General features: G+C 45.2%; 1 protein-coding gene across 1 annotated transcript in view; it reads left to right on the forward strand.

The window, feature by feature from the left end:
• Positions 1-20,708, forward strand: part of ush2a (usherin) — a 510,724-nt gene that overhangs the window by 469,397 nt on the left and 20,619 nt on the right. The window contains exons 61-66 of the mRNA XM_031902040.1: positions 694-921; positions 2,309-3,822; positions 6,422-6,731; positions 13,509-13,718; positions 16,324-16,562; positions 18,672-18,883. Of these exons, the coding sequence (XP_031757900.1) occupies positions 694-921; positions 2,309-3,822; positions 6,422-6,731; positions 13,509-13,718; positions 16,324-16,562; positions 18,672-18,883 (2,713 nt within the window). The remainder of the gene's footprint in view (positions 1-693; positions 922-2,308; positions 3,823-6,421; positions 6,732-13,508; positions 13,719-16,323; positions 16,563-18,671; positions 18,884-20,708) is intronic.

Here is a 20,708-nt window from a genome sequence, read left to right on the forward strand (position 1 = left end):
TGATGCATATACAGTCTATAGATATATTATCCAAAAATACTTTGGAAATGTATGTATGTATAACTTTATTTATAAAGCGCCACAAGGGTACGCAGCGCTGTACAATCTTACAATATACACAATTACACACAGGGAGGGCAAGTGTTATAATAAATACAATAAATAAGTATAAATACACAGGGAATAAGTGCCATGTGGTATAAGACACAGTAGGAAGGAGGTTCCTGCCCCGTAGAGCTTACAGTCTAAGTGGTTGGGTAACATACAGGCACAAATTGGAAGGTAAGAGTGCACTAGGCATGGGCATTTGCCCTTAAGCGCAGGACAGGGCAAAATAATGTTTTAGTGCTCCAGAAGGTACAGTCTGAGTTTTATCTTAAAGAGAGAGGGTGAGTTTTCCCTACGGAGGGATTCAGGGATAGAGTTCCAGAGGGAAGGGGCAGCAAGATAGAAAGGGTTAAGATGAGAGAGCGCATTGGGTGTGGGTGGTGTAAAAAGATGGAGGCTTTAGTACTACATCATTACTATTGCATTCACCGGTTTGTAAGTGCCTTTAAATATCCAAAAACCTTTTGGTCTAGATGAAACTGCAGGTACGGTACCTTGCTGTTTAACTTTGGGAATATTTGGAAGAGGTAGGCATGATCTAGCTTTTATGGGTTTTGCTCATAACTTTTTATTGTTCTGTTTCAGGGGACAACATACCAAACTATGGTATTCGGTTTGCTACCGGCTACAACCTATGGATTTCATATTGAAGCCTCCAATACAGCCAGCAAAGCCTCCAGCACATCGACGTTAGCACAAACAATGGAAGCTTCACCGAGTGGGCTCAGCAACTTTACTGTAGAAAAGAACGAGAATGGCAAGGCCTTGCTTCTCAAATGGCAAGCTCCGGAAAGAACCAATGGAAAAATACAGGTATACTAATTATACTCTTGCTTAAGTCACAACAAATAGGCAGAAATAATTATAGCCAGTGTATCAGAGTGTTTTAACTTGTCCTACCTATACTGCCAATACATTGCATTGAGATTGTTCTGTCCTTGACTTTCACAGTTGAGACAACAGGAAAATGCATAACAATAATTACATTAGCTGGAAAGTGATGTTTTATATGGTCTTTATCAGGGATCCCCAACCTTTTTAACTCGTGAGCAACATTTAAATATAAAAAAGTTGGGGAGCAACACAAGCATGAAAAAGTTCCTGGGGGTGACCAAAAAAGGTTGTAATTGGTTATTTGTAGCCCCTATGTTGATTGCCAGACTACAGGAGGCTCTGTTTGGCAGTACTCATGGTCTTTATGCCTCCAAAACTTGCCTTCAAGTTAGAACTTAAAGAATGAAGACCTGCTTTGAGGCCACTGGGTGCAACATCTAAGGGGGTGGTGGCAACATGTTGCTTCTGGTTGGGGATCACTGGTCTATATGATGCCTGTGAGACCATTGTAAAACAAAGTCCAAGAATTGCTTGTCTACTGTCCATCTTTGTTTATCTTGTCCCAATTGTCCCCAAATCTGTCTTAAGCAGAGACAGTTTATTTATGCAAAGTGCTCCTCACTTTGAACATGGGTAAAATAGTATAAAACACCAATGTGTAAATGCCAAAACCATGTTGTAATGCTTGGGAATCAGGTTTAAGCAGATCTCTAATTATTATTATTACAGCTCCTCATCCATAACTGCTTTACTTACAGTATATTTACCTTGGCATATATTACAGCAGTGATCCCCAACCAGTGGCTCGGGGGCAACATGTTGCTCCCCAACCCCTTGGGTGTTGCTCTCAGTGCCCCCAAACCAGGGAGTTATTTTTGAATTCCTGACTTGGGGGCAAGTTTTGGTTGAATAAAAACAAGATTTCCTACCAAATAAAGCCCCTGTAAGCTGATAGGGTGCATAGAGGCTGCCTAATAGCCAATCACAGCCCTTATTTGGCTCCTCCATGAACATTTATGGTGCTTGTGTTGCTCTCAAAGTCTTTTTACATTTGACTGTGGCTCACGAGTAAGAAAGGCTGGGGACCCCTGTATTACAGGGTTGACCTATATAAACTTAATTAAGCAGTCCCATGAAAAGGAAAACAAACCATCTACTTATCCCACTTCTATAATTGTCCCTGGCTTCGGCCTGCTCTGAGTGATCTGTAGGTGGAGCATGTGCCAACCACTGACATATGTAACGGAAGTTAAAAAAGAAGTCTATAGCGGCTTAAGATGATCAAAGTCCATTTGATAAATGAATCTGTTCAATAGAAGAAACATAAAGCATGCATTAATTTCATTTTCATTTCTTTGCTTTGCAGATGTATAATGTTTTCTGCGATGGAAATATTGAATACAGTGGTCTCTCACATCAATTCTTCTTCCAACGTCTTCAGTCATATACCAATTACACATTAGTCCTGGAAGCTTGTACTGCGGCCGGATGCACTCGTGCATTTCCTCAGCTTGCTCAAACAGAAGAAGCTTTCCCAGCATCCCAGCTTCCACCTTCAATCCACTTTGTCAATTCTAGTCATGTAGAACTCTACTGGTCACCACCAATGTATCCCAACGGGCAGCTAAAACAATACAATGTGATCAAAAGGTGGTCTCCTGAAGGTCCTTCAGAAAATAAGGACAATATGAATGAGAAAATTGTACATACAGAGAGGAACACAAGCAGTGAGATATATACATATGTGGATGGAGGTCTGCATCCATGGACAGAGTATGAATACAAAATCCGTGTGTGGAATTCTGTTGCTTATACAGATAGTTCATGGTCTTTGGTTCGAACAAGTCAAGCAGCTCCTAGACGTCTTCCACCGCCCAAATTATTTCACGTGGAAAACAACCCCCACCAACTAGTAATACAATGGTCTCAGCCAGAAGAAGAGAATGGTATAATACTCTCTTATAGGTTACAAAGAAATAACATATCGTTTCATTTTACCTTTGATTCTGAAACATTCACTTATATAGACGAGGGCCTATTGGCTCATACCAAGTACAGCTACTCCATAACAGCATGTACCTTAGGAGGTTGCACCACCAGTGATGCAGCTCATATTCAGACTTTAGAAGCAGCTCCAGCTTTGGTTTATCCACCAGAAGTGAAGTCCGTGAGTTCCACTGAAATCAATGTGACTTGGTCTTCACCACTGCTTACAAACGGAGAAATCTCCAAATACATCATACAGATGGATAAAGACAAATATTTTGTTGGAAAGAAATTATCAACCCTTGTGTCCAATCTTCAGCCATTCACACAGTATAACATCAGCCTGCTTGCCTGCACCAATGGAGGGTGCACATCAAGTCTGACTACTTCTTTTAGAACAATGGAAGCCCCACCTTTGGAAATGAAAGCTCCAACATATAACGTCACAGGGCCCAGCTCAATTAATTTAACGTGGGAAAGTCCAGATAAACCCAATGGGCAAATTAGAAAGTATGAGCTCCGAAGGGATGACCTTGTCATTTATGTGGGTCAGGATACAAAGTATCACGACTTTGGACTCACACCAGGAATGGAGTACAGTTATGCCGTTCAAGCGGATAACAATGAGGGGAATATAACGAGCCCTTCTGTAAAAATTAAGACACACCCTTCTTCTCCCTCCGACTTGGAACCTCCTGAGATTCAAGCACTCAGTGCCCATGAGATACTAGTATCTTGGAGACCTCCTTTGAAGCCTAATGGTGACATTATCAATTATACTTTATCTATCCGTTGCCCACTGGAAATGGCAACAAAAAAATATCACCTTGACAATTCTTTGACCTCTCAAAGCAGACAATCATTCATTGTAAGAGAGCTCCAGCCCTATCACCAGTAAGTTCCAAGTCAGATCATGTTCAGTCATGGCTTGACATTTTAATATTTATTAGGTTTCCCTGTATTTATAGACAGCTTGAGTGCCAGTAATTTTATGAATATGTATTTGTTTGATTATGCACTAAAATGAGTCTTGACAAGATAACAAACCAAGAACAATGTACAGCTGCTCAAAATATATACCGATATTTCTGGGAGTCTCTTCTATATAGATCATCTCAACCCAATTATTGTATTTATGTAGTAAAATGCCAGTCTGTCCCATTTTGTAAAAAAATTCATGAAATTGTGAAGATTTGCAAACCGAAGTGGTTGGTTTTTTTTTTGGTGACTTTTTCCATTCTGTGGTGACTTTTTCTATTCATTGGAGTCTATGGGCATATTTTTGAGGTGAAACCTGCTAGAAATTTTTGCTCAGCACTAGTGATTGAGTGACTTTGTCCCATTTCTGTTCTCCGAAAAATTTGAAAATAGTGCAAGAAAATAAGTGCAACGGGGAAAAATCTTTTTGTTGTCGCCCACATCTTTTTTTTGTCATGCGTATCTATTTTTTACGTGACTGCACCTATTTTGCCATGACCACGCCCAATTTGACGAGACTGAGGGGTTTTTTCTCACAAAAAAGTTTCACAAAATAACTCACCAATGGCGAAAATATTTTGTGAAATATTTAGTGAATATTTTCGCGAAATTTCCATTAAAGTTTGCAGCAGAAAAATTTGTTGCGTGGATTTTTTTTGTTGCTCGTCAAATTGGACGTGGTTGCATAAAAAAAGGCACGGTTGCGTCAAATTGGGTGCGATTGTGTCAAAATTGGGCATGGTCACATCAAAATTGCCCACGGTCGCGCCAAAAAAACTCGGGCAAAAAAAATAGACACGGGCGACAAAAAAGATGTGGGTGACAACAAAAATTGCGCTACAAAAGGGTTTTGCAAATTTTTCCCCATTTCGCAAATTTTCTTGCCATTTCGCGAATTTTATGGCGAAGTGAACTGGGACATCACTACTCAGTACTAGTGATGGGCGAAAAGTTTCGCCAGGCATGGATTCGCGGCGAATTTCCGCGTTTCACCATTGGCGGATTATTTCGCGAAACGGATGAAAAATTTTGACGCGGAAAAATTCGCCGCACGTCCAAAAATTGTCGCCGGCGTCAAAAAAGAATAGTCGCGGGCGACAAAATAATAGCCGCGGGCAACGAAACAATAGCGCACGACAAAATAATAGCCGCGGGCGACGAAACAAGAGCCGCGCGCGACGAAACAATAGCCGCGCGCAACGAAATGCGTGCGACAAAATAATAGCTGCGGGCGACGAAATAATAGCCGCGTGACAAAACAATAGCCACGGGCGACGAAACAAGAGCCGCGCGCGATGAAATAATAGCCACGGGCGACGAAACAAGAGCCGCGCGACAAAACAATAGCCGCGGGCGACGAAACAAGAGCCGCGCGACGAAACAAGAGCCGCGCGACGAAACAAGAGCCGCGGGCGACGAAACAAGAGCCGCGGGCGACGAAATAATAGCCGCGGGCGACGAAATAATAGCCGCGCGACAAAACAATAGCCGCGAGAGACGAAACAATAGCCGCTCGACAAAATAATAGCCGCGGGCGACAATTTTTTTTGTCGCACAACATTTTCGCCGTTTCGCGAATTTTCGCCGTTTCACGGATCTTTTTAAAGATTCGCGAATTTTTCGGCGAAGCGAAACGGAACAGATTCGCTCATCACTACTCAGTACGAATTGGTCCACAAGAGGCACATGAGCTGATGTATAGCAGAGGGAATATGTAGTTTTTCCAACTGTTTGGGAACCCAGTTCTACTACACAGCCTTTTCTTCTAACAAAACCATTGTTTACACCAGGCTACAAATAATAAACAACATACAAGCAACAAGCAACAAGGTGGCAAATCGTATTTGGCAATTCTGGAAATGGTCAGACATTTCTTGACTGGAAATTTCCAGATATCATTTGGCAAGGCGGCCTATGAATAATGTCATGCCATGGTATTTGCAGTAAGATTTATTTATCGTTTGGACATTCCATCCATTTTCTATCTACAGAACACAGTTTTTCTAATTACAAAGATAGCACCAGCTGATACATCAAATGTGCACCAGAGACGGCTCGAGGCTATGCTCTGAATCATGCATATTCCCTTCACCTGCTTCAGCTTGATGAGATGTCAGAGGGGAGGATGGAAAATATTTCCAACAAGCTTCTTTAGTTAAGCACGAAATAGATTTCAGTTAAGAGGTACATTATGGGCTACATTTCTTGGAACAGTGGAAAATATGGATGGACCTTTTGAAGCCTTTTTATGGTAACAAAAACCCCAAACTTACGCGTAAAGTGTATTCCTTTGACTAAATCAAAGAGCTAGGACCCAATCCTGTACCTAAAAAGAAATTTCTGGAGTACAGGTATCCAGATAGTTCCAAATTATGGAAAGACCATCTCCCATAGACTCTATTATAAGCAATCTATTGACTATTGAATCTATTATTTTGCACATACCTGGTCATTTTCCCCTGTAACTGTAGAATTCTTTAGATATAAAAACTATTTTGTTTGTTTGTATTTGAAGGTACGAGGCCAAAATTGAGGCTTGCACTTTCCTGGGATGTACTACGAGTGAATGGGCCAGTGGATACACAATGGAAGCTCCTCCAGAATCCCAACCTTCCCCTCTCATAGATCTACAGACCAACCAGCAACAGCCTTTACTTTTATGGAACAGCCCCAGCAACCCCAATGGGAGAATTCTATTCTATGAACTCTACCGGAGAAGGATCTCTAGTTTAAAAGACAACGCTCCAGAGGAACTGGTTTACAATGGCTCTTCCACTTCATTCAAAGATATGAAATTGTTGCCCTATACGGAATATGAATATCAGGTATAAACTACAAGAAAGAGAAATTTCCTCCTTTCATCTACTGCTCCATTCCAGAAAGCTACTGCTTTGTTTAGATACCAATTGCCTGTCAGTGTGTGGCTTCATCCTTAGGGAGTAGGTATAAAATAATAATACATTTGAAAAGAAATGCCAATTAAAGTTAGAAAAGTCTAAAGGTTATCCGTCATTTTGGTCCTAGCACCCTTTTCTCTATAACATTGTTGTATTACTTATATTGCTGGGCTTACTAAAAAATGTAGGGCATTAAATAATCACTCACCCCAAATCCCCCCCTAACTGGCCTTCAGGCTGGGCCCCCTTAGCCCATAACAAGGTTACAGATATATAGAAACATTGGGGTAACAGTCACCCTACTATAGTTCCAGGGGTACCCAGGGCACAAATAAGCACTCACCCCAAATCCCCCCCTAACTGGCCTTCAGGCTGGGCCCCCTTAGCCCATAACAAGGTTACAGATATATAGAAACATTGGGGTAACAGTCACCCTGCTATAGTTCCAGGGGTACCCAGGGCACAAATAAGCACTCACCCCAAATCCCCCCTAACTGGCCTTCAGGCTGGGCCCCCTTAGCCCATAACAAGGTTACAGATATATAGAAACATTGGGGTAACAGTCACCCTGCTATAGTTTCAGGGGTACCCAGGGCACAAATAAGCCCTCACCCCAAATCCCCCCCTAACTGGCCTTCAGGCTGGGCCCCCTTAGCCCATAACAAGGTTACAGATATATAGAAACATTGGGGTAAAAGTCAACCTGCTTATTGTTCCAGGGGTACCCAGGTCACAAATAAGCACTCACCCCAAATCTCCCCCCTAACTGGCCTTCAGGCTGGGCCCCCTTAGCCCATAACAAGGATACAGATATATAGAAACATTGGGGTAACAGTCACCCTGCTATAGTTCCAGGGGTACCCAGGGCACAAATAAGCACTCACCCCAAATCCCCTCCTAACTGGCCTTCAGGCAGGCCCCCCTTAGCCCATAACAAGGTTACAGATATATAGAAACATTGGGGTAACAGTCACCTTGCTATAGTTCCAGGGGTACCCAGGGCACAAATAAGCACTCACCCCAAATCCCCCCCTAACTGGCCTTCAGGCTGGGCCCCCTTAGCCCATAACAAGGTTACAGATATATAGAAACATTGGGGTAACAGTCACCCTGCTATAGTTCCAGGGGTACCCAGGGCACAAATAAGCACTCACCCCAAATCCCCCCTAACTGGCCTTCAGGCTGGGCCCCCTTAGCCCATAACAAGGTTATAGATATATAGAAACATTGGGGTAACCGTCACCCTGCTATAGTTCCAGGGGTACCCAGGGCACAAATAAGCACTCACCCCAAATCTCCCCCTAACTGGCCTTCAGGCTGGGCCCCCTTAGCCCATAACAAGGTTACTAAATGGCTTTCAGGCTGGACCCCAAGCTACAGCTTTGGAAACATCTAGTGGGCAATTCCACCATCACAGAAGGAGAGTTTTTTCTCTGCTCATGATCTACTTGAGACCCCATAGTGTAATTTTAAATTTAGGAAATGGTTTAGTATTCACTTCTATTCGCATCTCTAGTGACAGGGCACATTCCTACCTATTATACTTTAGAATATCGTAATAAGATCTATATTGACTGATCAAGTGCCAATGAAGCAAGTGCCGATAGCAGGGTTTGCATTGATCCATGTACAGAGCAGCCAAGGGTGAACATAGCAATGCAAATATAAATAACCTTTTCTCGTTAATATCTAATTAATAAAAGAAGACATAAGTCCGGCTTGCTTGGCGCTCGTACGTTAAGATGCATTAGCGAGCGCATAATGGGATAGGTAAATGAATTGGTGCGATTTCCTTAATTGTAATTTTTTCTTTATTTATGAGCTATAATTTATGAGCAGCGAAACGCAAACTAAGATGACGGATGGCTGAAGAAAGCCAAAGTAATAAATCACTAGGAGCTAAAGAAGTGGTGATTTTGATCGAATCTATTGAATCAGCTGTTGCCCTTAGCCATTACAGATATTGGAAAGACCTTTTAATATCTCCTTATCTCTCCCATGGGAATGCTATAACTATTTCATTACATGCCCATAGGAAACAAATTATTAAATTACTTGCCTAAAGTGTTTTTTAGATTATTAACAGCTTGTTACGGTATTTGCCATTTATCGGGTGCCATATGTGTTAGGGACATGCTTCCCCGGCACCTGAGATTCCTATTAGCATCCAACTCAGTCTATAAAAATGTATATATATATATATAGAGAGAGAGAGATAAAAACAGATAAAAGGTCAATGACAAATGCTAGTAAAGTTTGTAAAGTGAAATTTTACATGTAATTTGCCATGTATTTTACCCACAATGCAGCATTCTCCCCATAATTCCCATTAATCTCCATATCCCCACCTTTAGGGGCATTTGACTAAAACATACCTAAATGCAAAGGGTCGGATGGGACCGGGGCCACCCCCTTTCCCCCATGTCTACTCCCCTGCCTGGGTTGCAACCTCCAGGGCCCTTCTCCCAACATCCATCCCCAACCCCCTTCATGCCATATCCCTTTTACCTCTTTAAGCCCACTCCCCTGCCCGAACCACCCCCTCTCCCCTAAGCCTGATCCCCTGCAAGGTCACTTTCCCCCCCCTGATCCCACTCCCCTGCCAGGGTCACCCCCCTCTCTCCCCTGAGCCCATTGCCCTACCTGGGCCACCCCCTCTCCCCCAAGCCCACTCGCCTGCCTGGCCTCTTTCTCTCCCCTCAGCCCACTCCCCTGCCCGGGCCACCCCCTCTCTTCCCTGAGCCCACTGCCCTGCTCTGCTCCTCCCCGTTACTCCTGCAACACACACTGGTTCCCTTGCCTGCCCAGAACTCCTGCCTTGGGTCTCTCTCTTAAGACCTGGCGGCTTCCAAGGAGCGGAGGGTGTTAGGGTTCCTGACCGCAGACTGAAAGTGTAGGGAGCTCTCCTGCCAGGACAAAGATGTAATTATGGGAACAAGAAGGATGCAACCACAATGGAAGTTCAAACTTGTTCAGTTTATTCTTACGTGCTCATAGCTAAAGGTGCCCATACACTATAAGATCCGCTCGTTGGCGATGTCGCCAATTTTAGGCCAGATATCGGTTAGCCAGGCCGCTCTGTTCTGCCCATACACGGACCGATTAGCTGCCGAATCAGTCCAAGGGACCCATATCGGCAGCTATAATCGGCCAGTGTATGGGGACCTTTAGAATAGGATCTCATTAGCTTCAAGGATGGCCTTCAAGGATGGCAAAATTAGGGAGGACAAAAGGATGCATCAGTACACAGATAAGATTAAGTTGTTTTTCAAACCGTATATTTCGTAAGGTGCCAGCTGTGCAAGGGTACTAGTTGGGAAAAACAACTATTATGGGATGTTCAAGCCTTTGCAGTTACAAAATGGAGATACATTTCTAAAATGGAACCTGATATGCTAAGCATGGAAGTAAATCAAAGTTACCAAAGTACACACATATATGAATATATGATTATATCGATATGAGAATATAAGATATTATAACAAACCTCACAGAGGGTTCCTCCCAAAGTGAAAGTGTGAGCTCTGACCGGGACTTTGGCGTTAGTTCTGGGTTTTGGGATACCAAGTATGACACCAATAACGGCACAAAACCTTTTGGGGATGATGTTACTGGTAGATGCACTGACTGACGGGGCAGAAGAGGTCAGGCTTGAACCTTTCTATGAGAAACAGCTCATTGTCCCCAGTTGTGTTACCAACACTCACGTTCTTTCCCAATACCAGTCTGAAAAAGTGAAGATCCTTCAGAAACTACTCGTGCAACTTTAAATCTATCTCCGCGGATCAAAACTAAGTCGGTAACGGAGGAGAAAAGGCAAAACATATTGAATGCTGTTCAAACGAGAGAAGGCGAATGCTTACTAAGGAATACTTTCTCAAAAATCGCTTAGACAGTCTTTCTGCATTGCCACTTGAATATATCATCCTGATTGATCACTGTGTAATTGGCCATTATTGAGCCTAATTTAACCCTATAAGCTCTCCCATCCATCTATTCTGTCTATTGCCAATGACACCCTGCAAACAATTTACTCATGCAAATGCCGACCCCGCGCAACCTTTTTATGATATTCGCGTTTAATTATACAAATGATTTTTGATAAATAAGATTAAAGCTTCTTCCATATGTTTATTCCCTCCTAGATGAAAGCGCAATTTAATTTCCATGCAGATTCAGCGAGGGCGCGCTTAATAAGTGCTGAGTTTCACTTAGCCGGAAAATCAGTTGGTTTTTCTTTGAGAGATTAAAATCGGGACGATTTTGAGTTGGTTTGTCTTTAATATTAACCAGTTTCTTAAATTGGCCAATTTTTACACTTCTCTCTTGTAGGACAAGGCCATAGATACATGCAGAACTCTCACTGAGTAGGGAAGATTGGAGCATCTATTAAACCTTTACATGAGACAATATCTACCGCTATAATGACCCGTGGAAAAAAATCTGAAATGAAAATGAAAAAGTCTGCGTCAGTGTCGGACTGGGGGGTACAGGGCTCACTGGGGCTCCCACCCCAGGGGCCTTGCAGGTGCCCCCACTGGCTGTGTCTCCTAACCCTACCCCCCCCCCCAGGGTCCCCCATCCAACTTCCTCCCCTGAGCGCGCGTAAATTTAACGCATCATGGGAGGAATGGTCGGGCAGGGGGAGCGCCGGCATGGGTTGGGTCTGGGCCGCTGGGGCCCACTAGGGCTGGGGTTTCTCCCGGTGTCCCGGTGGCCCAGTCCGACCCTGGTCTGCATGGGAAAAGTCCCAGAAATTGTTGCACAAAAAACAGCATCTTAAATCCAAAACCTCTAAAGTTTCAAAGCAAAAAAAAGATCCTCCAAAAAAATTGAAGGGACATGTGCCATTCCCTAGTGATGAGCAAATCTGTCCTGTTTTGATTCGCCAAAAAAATTTGCGAAACAACAGAAAAATTTGCAAAACAACAGAAAAATTCGCAAAACGGCGAAAAATCGACAGAATGCAACTTTTTTTTTTGACCACATGTACCAGATATCTGGGTCTGGTATTTCTCTGTACCAGTTGAGCAAACGTCCCATTAGCCATGGCCTAAAAAAATTAACAGAATGCTGCTGTTCTGATAAGCTTACAATCTACAGTAACTACCTATAGTAACTACAGTCAGGGCAATCATAAACTGGTAAGAGCAGGTAAATTCACTCTATATACATCCCTATGTTTCATTGCTTCCAGATGGCCATTAGATTGCAAGCTTTTGTTACTATGGAGCTGTAGTCCTGCCCATTACATGTGTACAGTGTATATATACATTCACCGTAAGAGTGATGCATATTGATCAGCAGAAAATTCGTGAAACTGCTGAAAAATTTGAGAAACAGCAAAAAACTTGGCAAATATGGCTACCGCACAACTTTTTTGACATGATTTTTTTTTGACAGGGCCAAGACTTACTTGAATCAGACGTGCTGCAAATAATTGCTGCAACTTTTTCAACGCAACTGCAATTTTTTTGACGTGGCTGCAACTTTTTTTACACACTCTGCGAATTTTTAATGCTGCAAATTTTTGCACCAGTTTCGAGAAAAAATTTGCCAATGGCAAGATGCGGACTTTCACAGCGAATCCATGCTTGCCAAAAAAATGTGCTCATCACTAGTGATGAGTGAATCTGTTCCGTTTCGCTCCGCCGAAAAATTTGCAAATCTTTCAAAAGATCCGCGAAAAAGGCAAAAAATTCGCGAAACGCCGAAAATGTCGTGCAACAAAAAAAATTGTCGCCCGCGGCTATTATTTTGTCGCGCGGCTATTGTTTCGTCGCCCGCTGCAATTGTTTCGTCGCCCGTGGCTATTATTCCGTCGCGCGGCTATTGTTTCGTCGCCCGCGGCTATTATTTCGTCGCCCGCGGCTATTATTTTGTCGCGCGGCTATTGTTTCGTCGCCCGCGGCTATTCTTTTGACGCCCGCGACAATTTTTGGACGTGCGGTGAATTTTTCCGCGGCTAATTTTTTCATCCGTTTCACGAAACAATCCGCCAATGGCGAAATGCGGAAATTTGCCACAAATCCATGCCTGGCGAAACATTTCGCTCATCACTAGTGAAGGGCAATACATTTGCCATGACTGGGTTACTATGCAGATTTATTAGCATAGAAACCCATCTGCATCTCCTTGGCACAGTTCAGTTGGGGGTTTAGAGCAATATTTGGTTCAGCTTAAGGGTGAAGACACACGGAGCTACTAGTAGCAGCTACTTGTCGTGGCTACTAAAACAGACAATGCTGATCATTTACTGATAATTGTCTCTACATGGGTTTTAGCAGAGGCAATTCTCAGTACTGTCTATGGCAGGGGATTTTCTGGCGTTTAGTAGACGTGACAAGTAGCTGCTACTAAGTAGCTCCATGTGTCTTCATCCCATTAACTTAATAACACAGCTGCCCTGCACCAACAGCCTGGGCTGAAGGAGAATGCAACAAGGGCCATGTTATTATAAGTTATTATATAGCCGCTAACTCAGCTAATGTATAGAGAATGGCTATAGAAATGGAAGTTGCACTTGGGTAATATTTTCCAATCTGCCTTGAAAACTGCCCCCACCCAAGCAATGTTAAGCAAATAGCTCCAGTCCTGACCCCCCCAAGGAACATCTCATAGACACACTCCACTCAGCGCTGAAATATATACTGTACATCTTTATGTCTATATCCCCTCATTGTTCTCTTCCCTCTGATCTTTCAGCTTTGGGCTGTGAATTCAGCCGGACGGACCCCAAGTCTCTGGATCTACTGCAGAACTGGCCCGGCCCCCCCAGAAGGGATCCTGGCGCCCACCTTTGACACTGTGACATCTACACAGGCTGTGGCTAAAATCCCTCCTCCATCTACTCCTAATGGCATTGTAACCTTGTACAGGTTCTTCTCTGGCAACAACACAGGCCCCGACGCAATTGTAAGTACGAGAATCCCTGCTAATTCCCTGCCTGTAGTTCCCTGGCATTCAAGGGCATTCTGTAGAGCTGTCATGGTATCTCTCTGTACAGGCTATGAGCAAACTTAGGGGCTGTTCCTGCTGAATTGTGCTTAGTACAGGGGAATCCCTATGTGCCATAGTTTTATGGTATCTCTCTGTACAGGCTATGAGCAAACTTAGGGGGCTGTTCCTGCTGAATTGTGCTTAGTACAGGGGAATCCCTATGCTGCCATAGTTTTATGGTATCTCTCTGTACAGGCGATGGGCAAACTTAGGGGGCTGTTCCTGCTGAATTGTGCTTAGTACAGGGGAATCCCTATGTGCCATAGTTTTATGGTATCTCTCTGTACAGGCTATGAGCAAACTTAGGGGGCTGTTCCTGCTGAATTGTGCTTAGTACCGGGGAATCCCTATGTTGCCATAGTTTTATGGTATCTCTCTGTACAGGCTATGAGCAAACTTAGGGGGCTGTTCCTGCTGAATTTTGCTTAGTACCGGGGAATCCCTATGTGCCATAGTTTTATGGTATCTCTCTGTACAGGCTATGAGCAAACTTAGGGGGCTGTTCCTGCTGAATTGTGCTTAGTACAGGGGAATCCCTATGTGCCATAGTTTTATGGTATCTCTCTGTACAGGCTATGAGCAAACTTAGGGGGCTGTTCCTGCTGAATTGTGCTTAGTACAGGGGAATCCCTATGTGCCATAGTTTTATGGTATCTCTCTGTACAGGCTATTATCATTACCTCACACACTTGGAATGACAGAAGTCAGATAAGTTCCCCTTTAGTAACAGTTGTAGCGACATTGTAGCATTGGGAATGACGGCAATTATATCACTGCACGCATTTTATTTTCTTTGGGGTATAAATGAGTTTCTGCACAAGGTTCTAATGTGCCGCGCAGAACATATGGCTCCCATCCAATCTCCATTTACTTATTCCCACTGGGAAGAAACTTTCCTGTTCCTTTTTGTTGGTGAAACGAGGAGCTCGTCTCTCTAACGAGTGTAATTGCTGTAATTACTGTACTACGGAGTGTCAGCCTTGTGGGACAATCCCAGGATACCTGCTCAAACCGGACCGGTTCTTCTTATCTGAAACTTCAGATTCACCAGAACTGCAATTATTCTGTATAGTTCTGTATTCCCCTCGCTTGCCAAGGGCCCACCAGAAGACCTTAGACCTTTGGCCCACTCTCCCCTTCTCTGTTCTTTCACTTTCTTTAATCTTTTAATTACTTTTTTTTACATACTGTGTTATCTATCCTTTCCTCCATTTCTTCTGTTTCTTCTCATATAGAATTGAGTAATGGCTGTGGTATAGGGATACAAAGCAAATGGTTGGGTGAGCAGGAGGGCCCACTGACCCCTGGGCCCACCGGGAGTTTTCCTGGTATCCTGGTGGGCCAGTCTGACACTGAGCCCGGGCAATGTACTCGCCAGTAAATTTCTAGTGCCTTATATTCTATGCCTCCCTTCCCTGACCCTCTCTGCTGCCGAACACCCTTTATAACCAAGGGCCACCCTCTGCCCACCAATAACCCCGCCCATTTCCTGGGCTCACCCACTTTTTCCCACCCAGCCCCACTCATTTACCCACCCAGCCTACACTTTCCCCGCCCCTTACATCATAGTCCTGCCCAAAAATTATATCACACCCTGCCCCCAACTGGCAACCCTTGGCCAAAAGTATCGCTGTATTGCAAGCTACAGTGCGCAACTGAGCTGCAGCTATTGACGCAGGATGCGAGGGAACCTTTTTGCACCTGTTTAGGAGGTGCCGGTAGCTCCAGGGACCCCCTGTTTCAAAAGGCACAGCAGCACCCAATTCAAAATGGAAGGCAAGAAGAACGCAAGAGTGGCGCCAAGCACAACTATAGGGAGGAGCAAGGAGAGCATTTTGACGCAAGTACCTTTCATGAAATTGGTGTTACGTGCAACTCACTGCTGGGAAAATCGCATGTTGCCCATGGCCCTTGCCGACATAAATGAGCCCAAAATGACAATTTAACGTCAAAGTGTCCAAAAAAAATAAAGTATTGTTCATGGAACAAGAACAAGGCTAATGTGGATGATCCCCCGACAACTATTGTTTCCCCAGTTGGGGTAAGAAAGACACTTCTGTTAATAATACTTTGCCTTTAAATTTGCTGCTCAGCAGTCTGGTTAGCAGCGTGTTTGCTATCGATGCTGCCACTGCCTGGTTGCTATAGTAAACCCTAGCAACCATATATCAGTCTAAACTCCGAGCCTGAACAACAATAAAACTAAACACATATATGAAAACAAAGATTAATTGTAAATGTGCCTGAGGGTACTGCTTTCTAGGTCACACTAAAAGTGAATGTGAGGTGGATATTAGGCATATTACAGCCGCAACATGTTGTTCTCATTTAATGAATTGAGGTTTGTCCCATTTATTCATTATTAAGAAGGAACCCTTTGACCCTGGGCGCACAGAGACCGGCTGTTCACTAGACAACAATGCGCAGCCAATGCAATATTAATGTGGGCTCAGTGAGTCGGATCCACGGCGCAGCCCTCTGTCTGATCTGGATAAACGAGTCCTTCTGTTTTACTTTATAGTTGTCAGAAGGAACATCCAACGTGCAAGTCCTCTACGGCCTGAGACCCTTCACCAATTACTCCGTCGGTGCGGAGGTCTGCACCTGCCTGAAGTGCTGCAGCAGAGGGCCAATGGTCCAACTAGCCACCCAGCCGGCCCCACCTTCCCATCAGCTGCCTCCCCGGGTAACGCACGCCACTTCCAGATCTGCGTCCTTTGAATGGAAGGAGCCGGAGTCACCTAATGGCATCATTGAGGGGTAAGTGCTTCATTCCTGTGACATTTCCAATTCTGCTCTAATTAATTAAGCGCATGTCATATTTCTCTCAGGAAGATAATAAATGAGGCTGCTAGCATTCAGGTTTTTTAATATTTCATGCTGTGCGTGGACAAGGCCTGTGAAGGTTTGTCTTTCCATTGCTTCGTATCGGGCAGTTATTAATATTTCTTTCCTTATTCTCGGTGTCATATTTGGTTTTGGGAGAAGTTATTTCTTCATTTCTTCTTTCTGACCTTCACTAGAAAAACAGCTGTACAATGGGGATTAGTAGACTGGATTACATGAAAGATAACTTTGGGTTACTCCCAAACAGGGGACGGCTAGAACCCAGTTAAAGAAACTTGATGCAGGGTGTCGTTGTTGTTCAGCTCATACTTTGTTGCTTATTTATACCTCTATTCACTTACACTGCGTGGCCAAAAGTATTTGGATGCCCTCTTCTGGATTTGGCCATTAAACGCCATTAAACGGCACCCATTGCCAACACTGGATCCACAAGATCATACAATGACATTCTTGCCAATTTCGGGCTTTCAACTTCGTGCCATCAGTTTGGGGAAGGTCCGTCCTTTTCAGTACAAAGTAAGGTCCATACAGAATCACTTTGCTGAATGGAAGAACTTGGCCTGTACAGAGCCTTGACTTCACCCTAAATAAACAACTGTGGAATGAACTGGAACAACAACTAGGAGCCAGTCCTGAAGCCCAGCATCAGTGCCCAACCTCATCAATGCTCTTCATGGGAAGCAATTCCCACCAACAATGTTTCGGCATCTAGTGGAAAGCCCTCCCAGAAGAGTAGAGGGTTAGGACTGTTAACTTCACATTAATACCCTTGATTTATTATTATTATTATTAACATTTATTTATAAAGCGCCAACATATCCCACAGCGCTGTACAATAAGTGGGTTTCATACATGGGGCATACAGAGTAACATATAAAGCAATCAGTAACCGATACAGGAGGTGAAGAGGGCCCTGCCCAAAAGAGCTTACAATCTACACATTGAGATATTGGACTGTATGTCCAAATACATTTGGCCATGTTGTCTATATCCTACCACCCCCTAAATGTACAATTGAGAATTGTTTTTAATCACTTCTGGTGAAACAAAGGTTGATTTGAGCCCACAAGGCCCTTGTAATGTTCCTTCCCAAGGCACTCACCCAAAATGTTATGCAAATTGCTCTAGGTCTTATTAACTATGTGACACAGAACATATATATTTTTCAAGGTTTTTCTGAAAATTGTCTATTCTCAAGCTGAATTCCATGTTGGTGTGCAGCACACAGTAAAACCTTTCCCCCATATGTAATAAGAGGCATTAAGTTTGCGCAGGAGCAGTAACCCATAGCAACCTATGCTCCCTGCTGATTTGTTGCAATGGGTTATCATGGGCAAAGTAAAGGTCCCCATACACCATAAGATCCGCTCGTTTGGCGATGTCACCAAGCGAGTGGATCTTCTCCCGATATCCCCCACCTACGGGTGGGCGATATCAGGAGAATCCAAGGTAATTTGATCATTTGGCCCTGGGGCCAAACGATCGAATTATAACGGCAGGTATAGGAAAAGTCAGTCAGGGGACCGCATCAACGAGCCGATGCGGTCCCCGATCCGACTAGATTTTCTAACCTGCCCGATCGAGATCTGCCTGATTTCAGGCCAGATATCGGTCGGGCAGGCCCATCGGTAGTGCCCATACACGGGCCAATTAGCTGCTGAATTGGTCCAAGGGACGTATCGGCCCGTGTATGGGGACCTTTAGCATCTTTTATTATATAATCCCATTTGCTTACTATAAGTTAGTATGCAGTGGTCAATAGCACAAATTTCAAAGGGGAAACAAAACCATCTTGTAAGGGCCCTGCACAGGCTTACCTTCTCCTTCCTAGATCAGATCCAGGAAGCTAGGGGCAGGAAGAAGATGCCCAGACATGGCCTGTAGTGTTTACAGCCTGGCAATATCACTGTGACTCTGGGCATGGAGGCACTCACAAACCACTTGGCCCACACTGAAATATATGGAGCCTCTCTATAAGGCCATTTGGTATCATTTAACTTATAATTCTTTTTTTCTTTGCAGCTATGAAGTCCACATGCAGACCCCATGCCCCCAGCCTGCGCAGGTAGTACCCTGTATACGAGGAGCCCCTGAAATAAAGTGCAGGGGAATCGAAAAGGAGTGTAACGTTACAGATCTGCAACCGTATACTCATTACAGTGTGCAGGTGATTTCCCACAATGCAGTAGGCAGCGCGGCCTCTGAATGGATCAGCTGTGTTACAAACAAAGAAAGTAAGTTGAGATATCCCTGCAGGTCTACAATTACAGGAGGCCAGTATTATAAAGATTTTATCCTCGTCATGCTGGGACCAACATCAGGGTTATATTCTTAAATAAATAAAACATTTCCCCAACTCTCCTTAGAGAGTGACACCATTATAATGCAACAGAACCATCCAGTGAGATTGAGGGGCCTACAGGGGGGTTACTGCAGTTACGGCACACCAGGGATCCCCAACCTTTCTTACTCGGGAGCCACAGTCAAATGTAAAAAGACTTGGAGAGCAACACAAGCACCATAAAAGTTCATGGAGGAGCCAAATAAGGGCTGTGATTGGCTATTAGGGGCCTCTATGCACCCTATCAGCTTACAGGGGGCTTTATTTGGTAGGAAATTGTTTTTATTCAACCAAAACTTGCCCCCAAGTCAGGAATTCAAAAATAACTCCCTGGTTTGGGGGCACTGAGAGCAACATCCAAGGGGTTGGGGAGCAACATGTTGCCCCTGAGCCACTGGTTGGGAAGCAACTAAACTAGTAAAAGGGATGGAAGATTTAAGCTATGAGGTTAGACTGTCAGGGTTGGGGTTGTTTTATCTGGAAAAGAGGCGCTTGCGAGGGGACATGATTACTCTGTACAAGTACATTAAAGGGGATTATAGGCAGATGGGGGGGGTTATTTTTTTCCCATAAAAACGATCAACGCACCAGAGGCCCCCCTTTAGATTAGAGGAACGGAGCTTCCATTTGAAGCAGTGTAGGTGGTTCCTCACGGTGAGGGCAGTGAGGTTGGGGAATGCCCTGCCGGGGGATGTTGGGTAGGGGGTTCCTCACGGTGAGGGCAGTGAGGGGGTTGGGGAATGCCCTGCCGGGGGATGTTGGGTAGGGGGTTCCTCACGGTGAGGGCAGTGAGGGGGTTGGGGAATGCCCTGCCGGGGGATGTTGGGTAGGGGGTTCCTCACGGTGAGGGCAGTGAGGGGGTTGGGGAATGCCCTGCCGGGGGATGTTGGGTAGGGGGTTCCTCACGGTGAGGGCAGCGAGGGGGTTGGGGAATGCCCTGCCGGGGGATGTTGGGTAGGGGGTTCCTCACGGTGAGGGCAGTGAGGTTGGGGAATACCCTGCCGGGGGATGTTGGGTAGGAGGTTCCTCACGGTGAGGGCAGCGAGGGGGTTGGGGAATGCCCTGCCGGGGGATGTTGGGTAGGGGGTTCCTCACGGTGAGGGCAGTGAGGTTGGGGAATGCCCTGCCGGGGGATGTTGGGTAGGGGATTCCTCACGGTGAGGGCAGTGAGGGGGTTGGGGAATGCCCTGCCGGGGGATGTTGGGTAGGGGGTTCCTCACGGTGAGGGCAGTGAGGGGGTTGGGGAATGCCCTGCCGGGGGATGTTGGGTAGGGGGTTCCTCACGGTGAGGGCAGTGAGGGGGTTGGGGAATGCCCTGCCGGGGGATGTTGGTTAGGGGGTTCCTCACGGTGAGGGCAGCGAGGGGGTTGGGGAATGCCCTGCCGGGGGATGTTGGGTAGGGGGTTCCTCACGGTGAGGGCAGTGAGGTTGGGGAATACCCTGCCGGGGGATGTTGGGTAGGAGGTTCCTCACGGTGAGGGCAGCGAGGGGGTTGGGGAATGCCCTGCCGGGGGATGTTGGGTAGGGGGTTCCTCACGGTGAGGGCAGTGAGGTTGGGGAATGCCCTGCCGGGGGATGTTGGGTAGGGGATTCCTCACGGTGAGGGCAGTGAGGGGGTTGGGGAATGCCCTGCCGGGGGATGTTGGGTAGGGGGTTCCTCACGGTGAGGGCAGTGAGGGGGTTGGGGAATGCCCTGCCGGGGGATGTTGGGTAGGGGG

The sequence above is a fragment of the Xenopus tropicalis genome, chromosome 5 (assembly GCF_000004195.4).
Source record: "Xenopus tropicalis strain Nigerian chromosome 5, UCB_Xtro_10.0, whole genome shotgun sequence".
In the NCBI taxonomy this organism is placed as follows: domain Eukaryota; kingdom Metazoa; phylum Chordata; class Amphibia; order Anura; family Pipidae; genus Xenopus; species Xenopus tropicalis.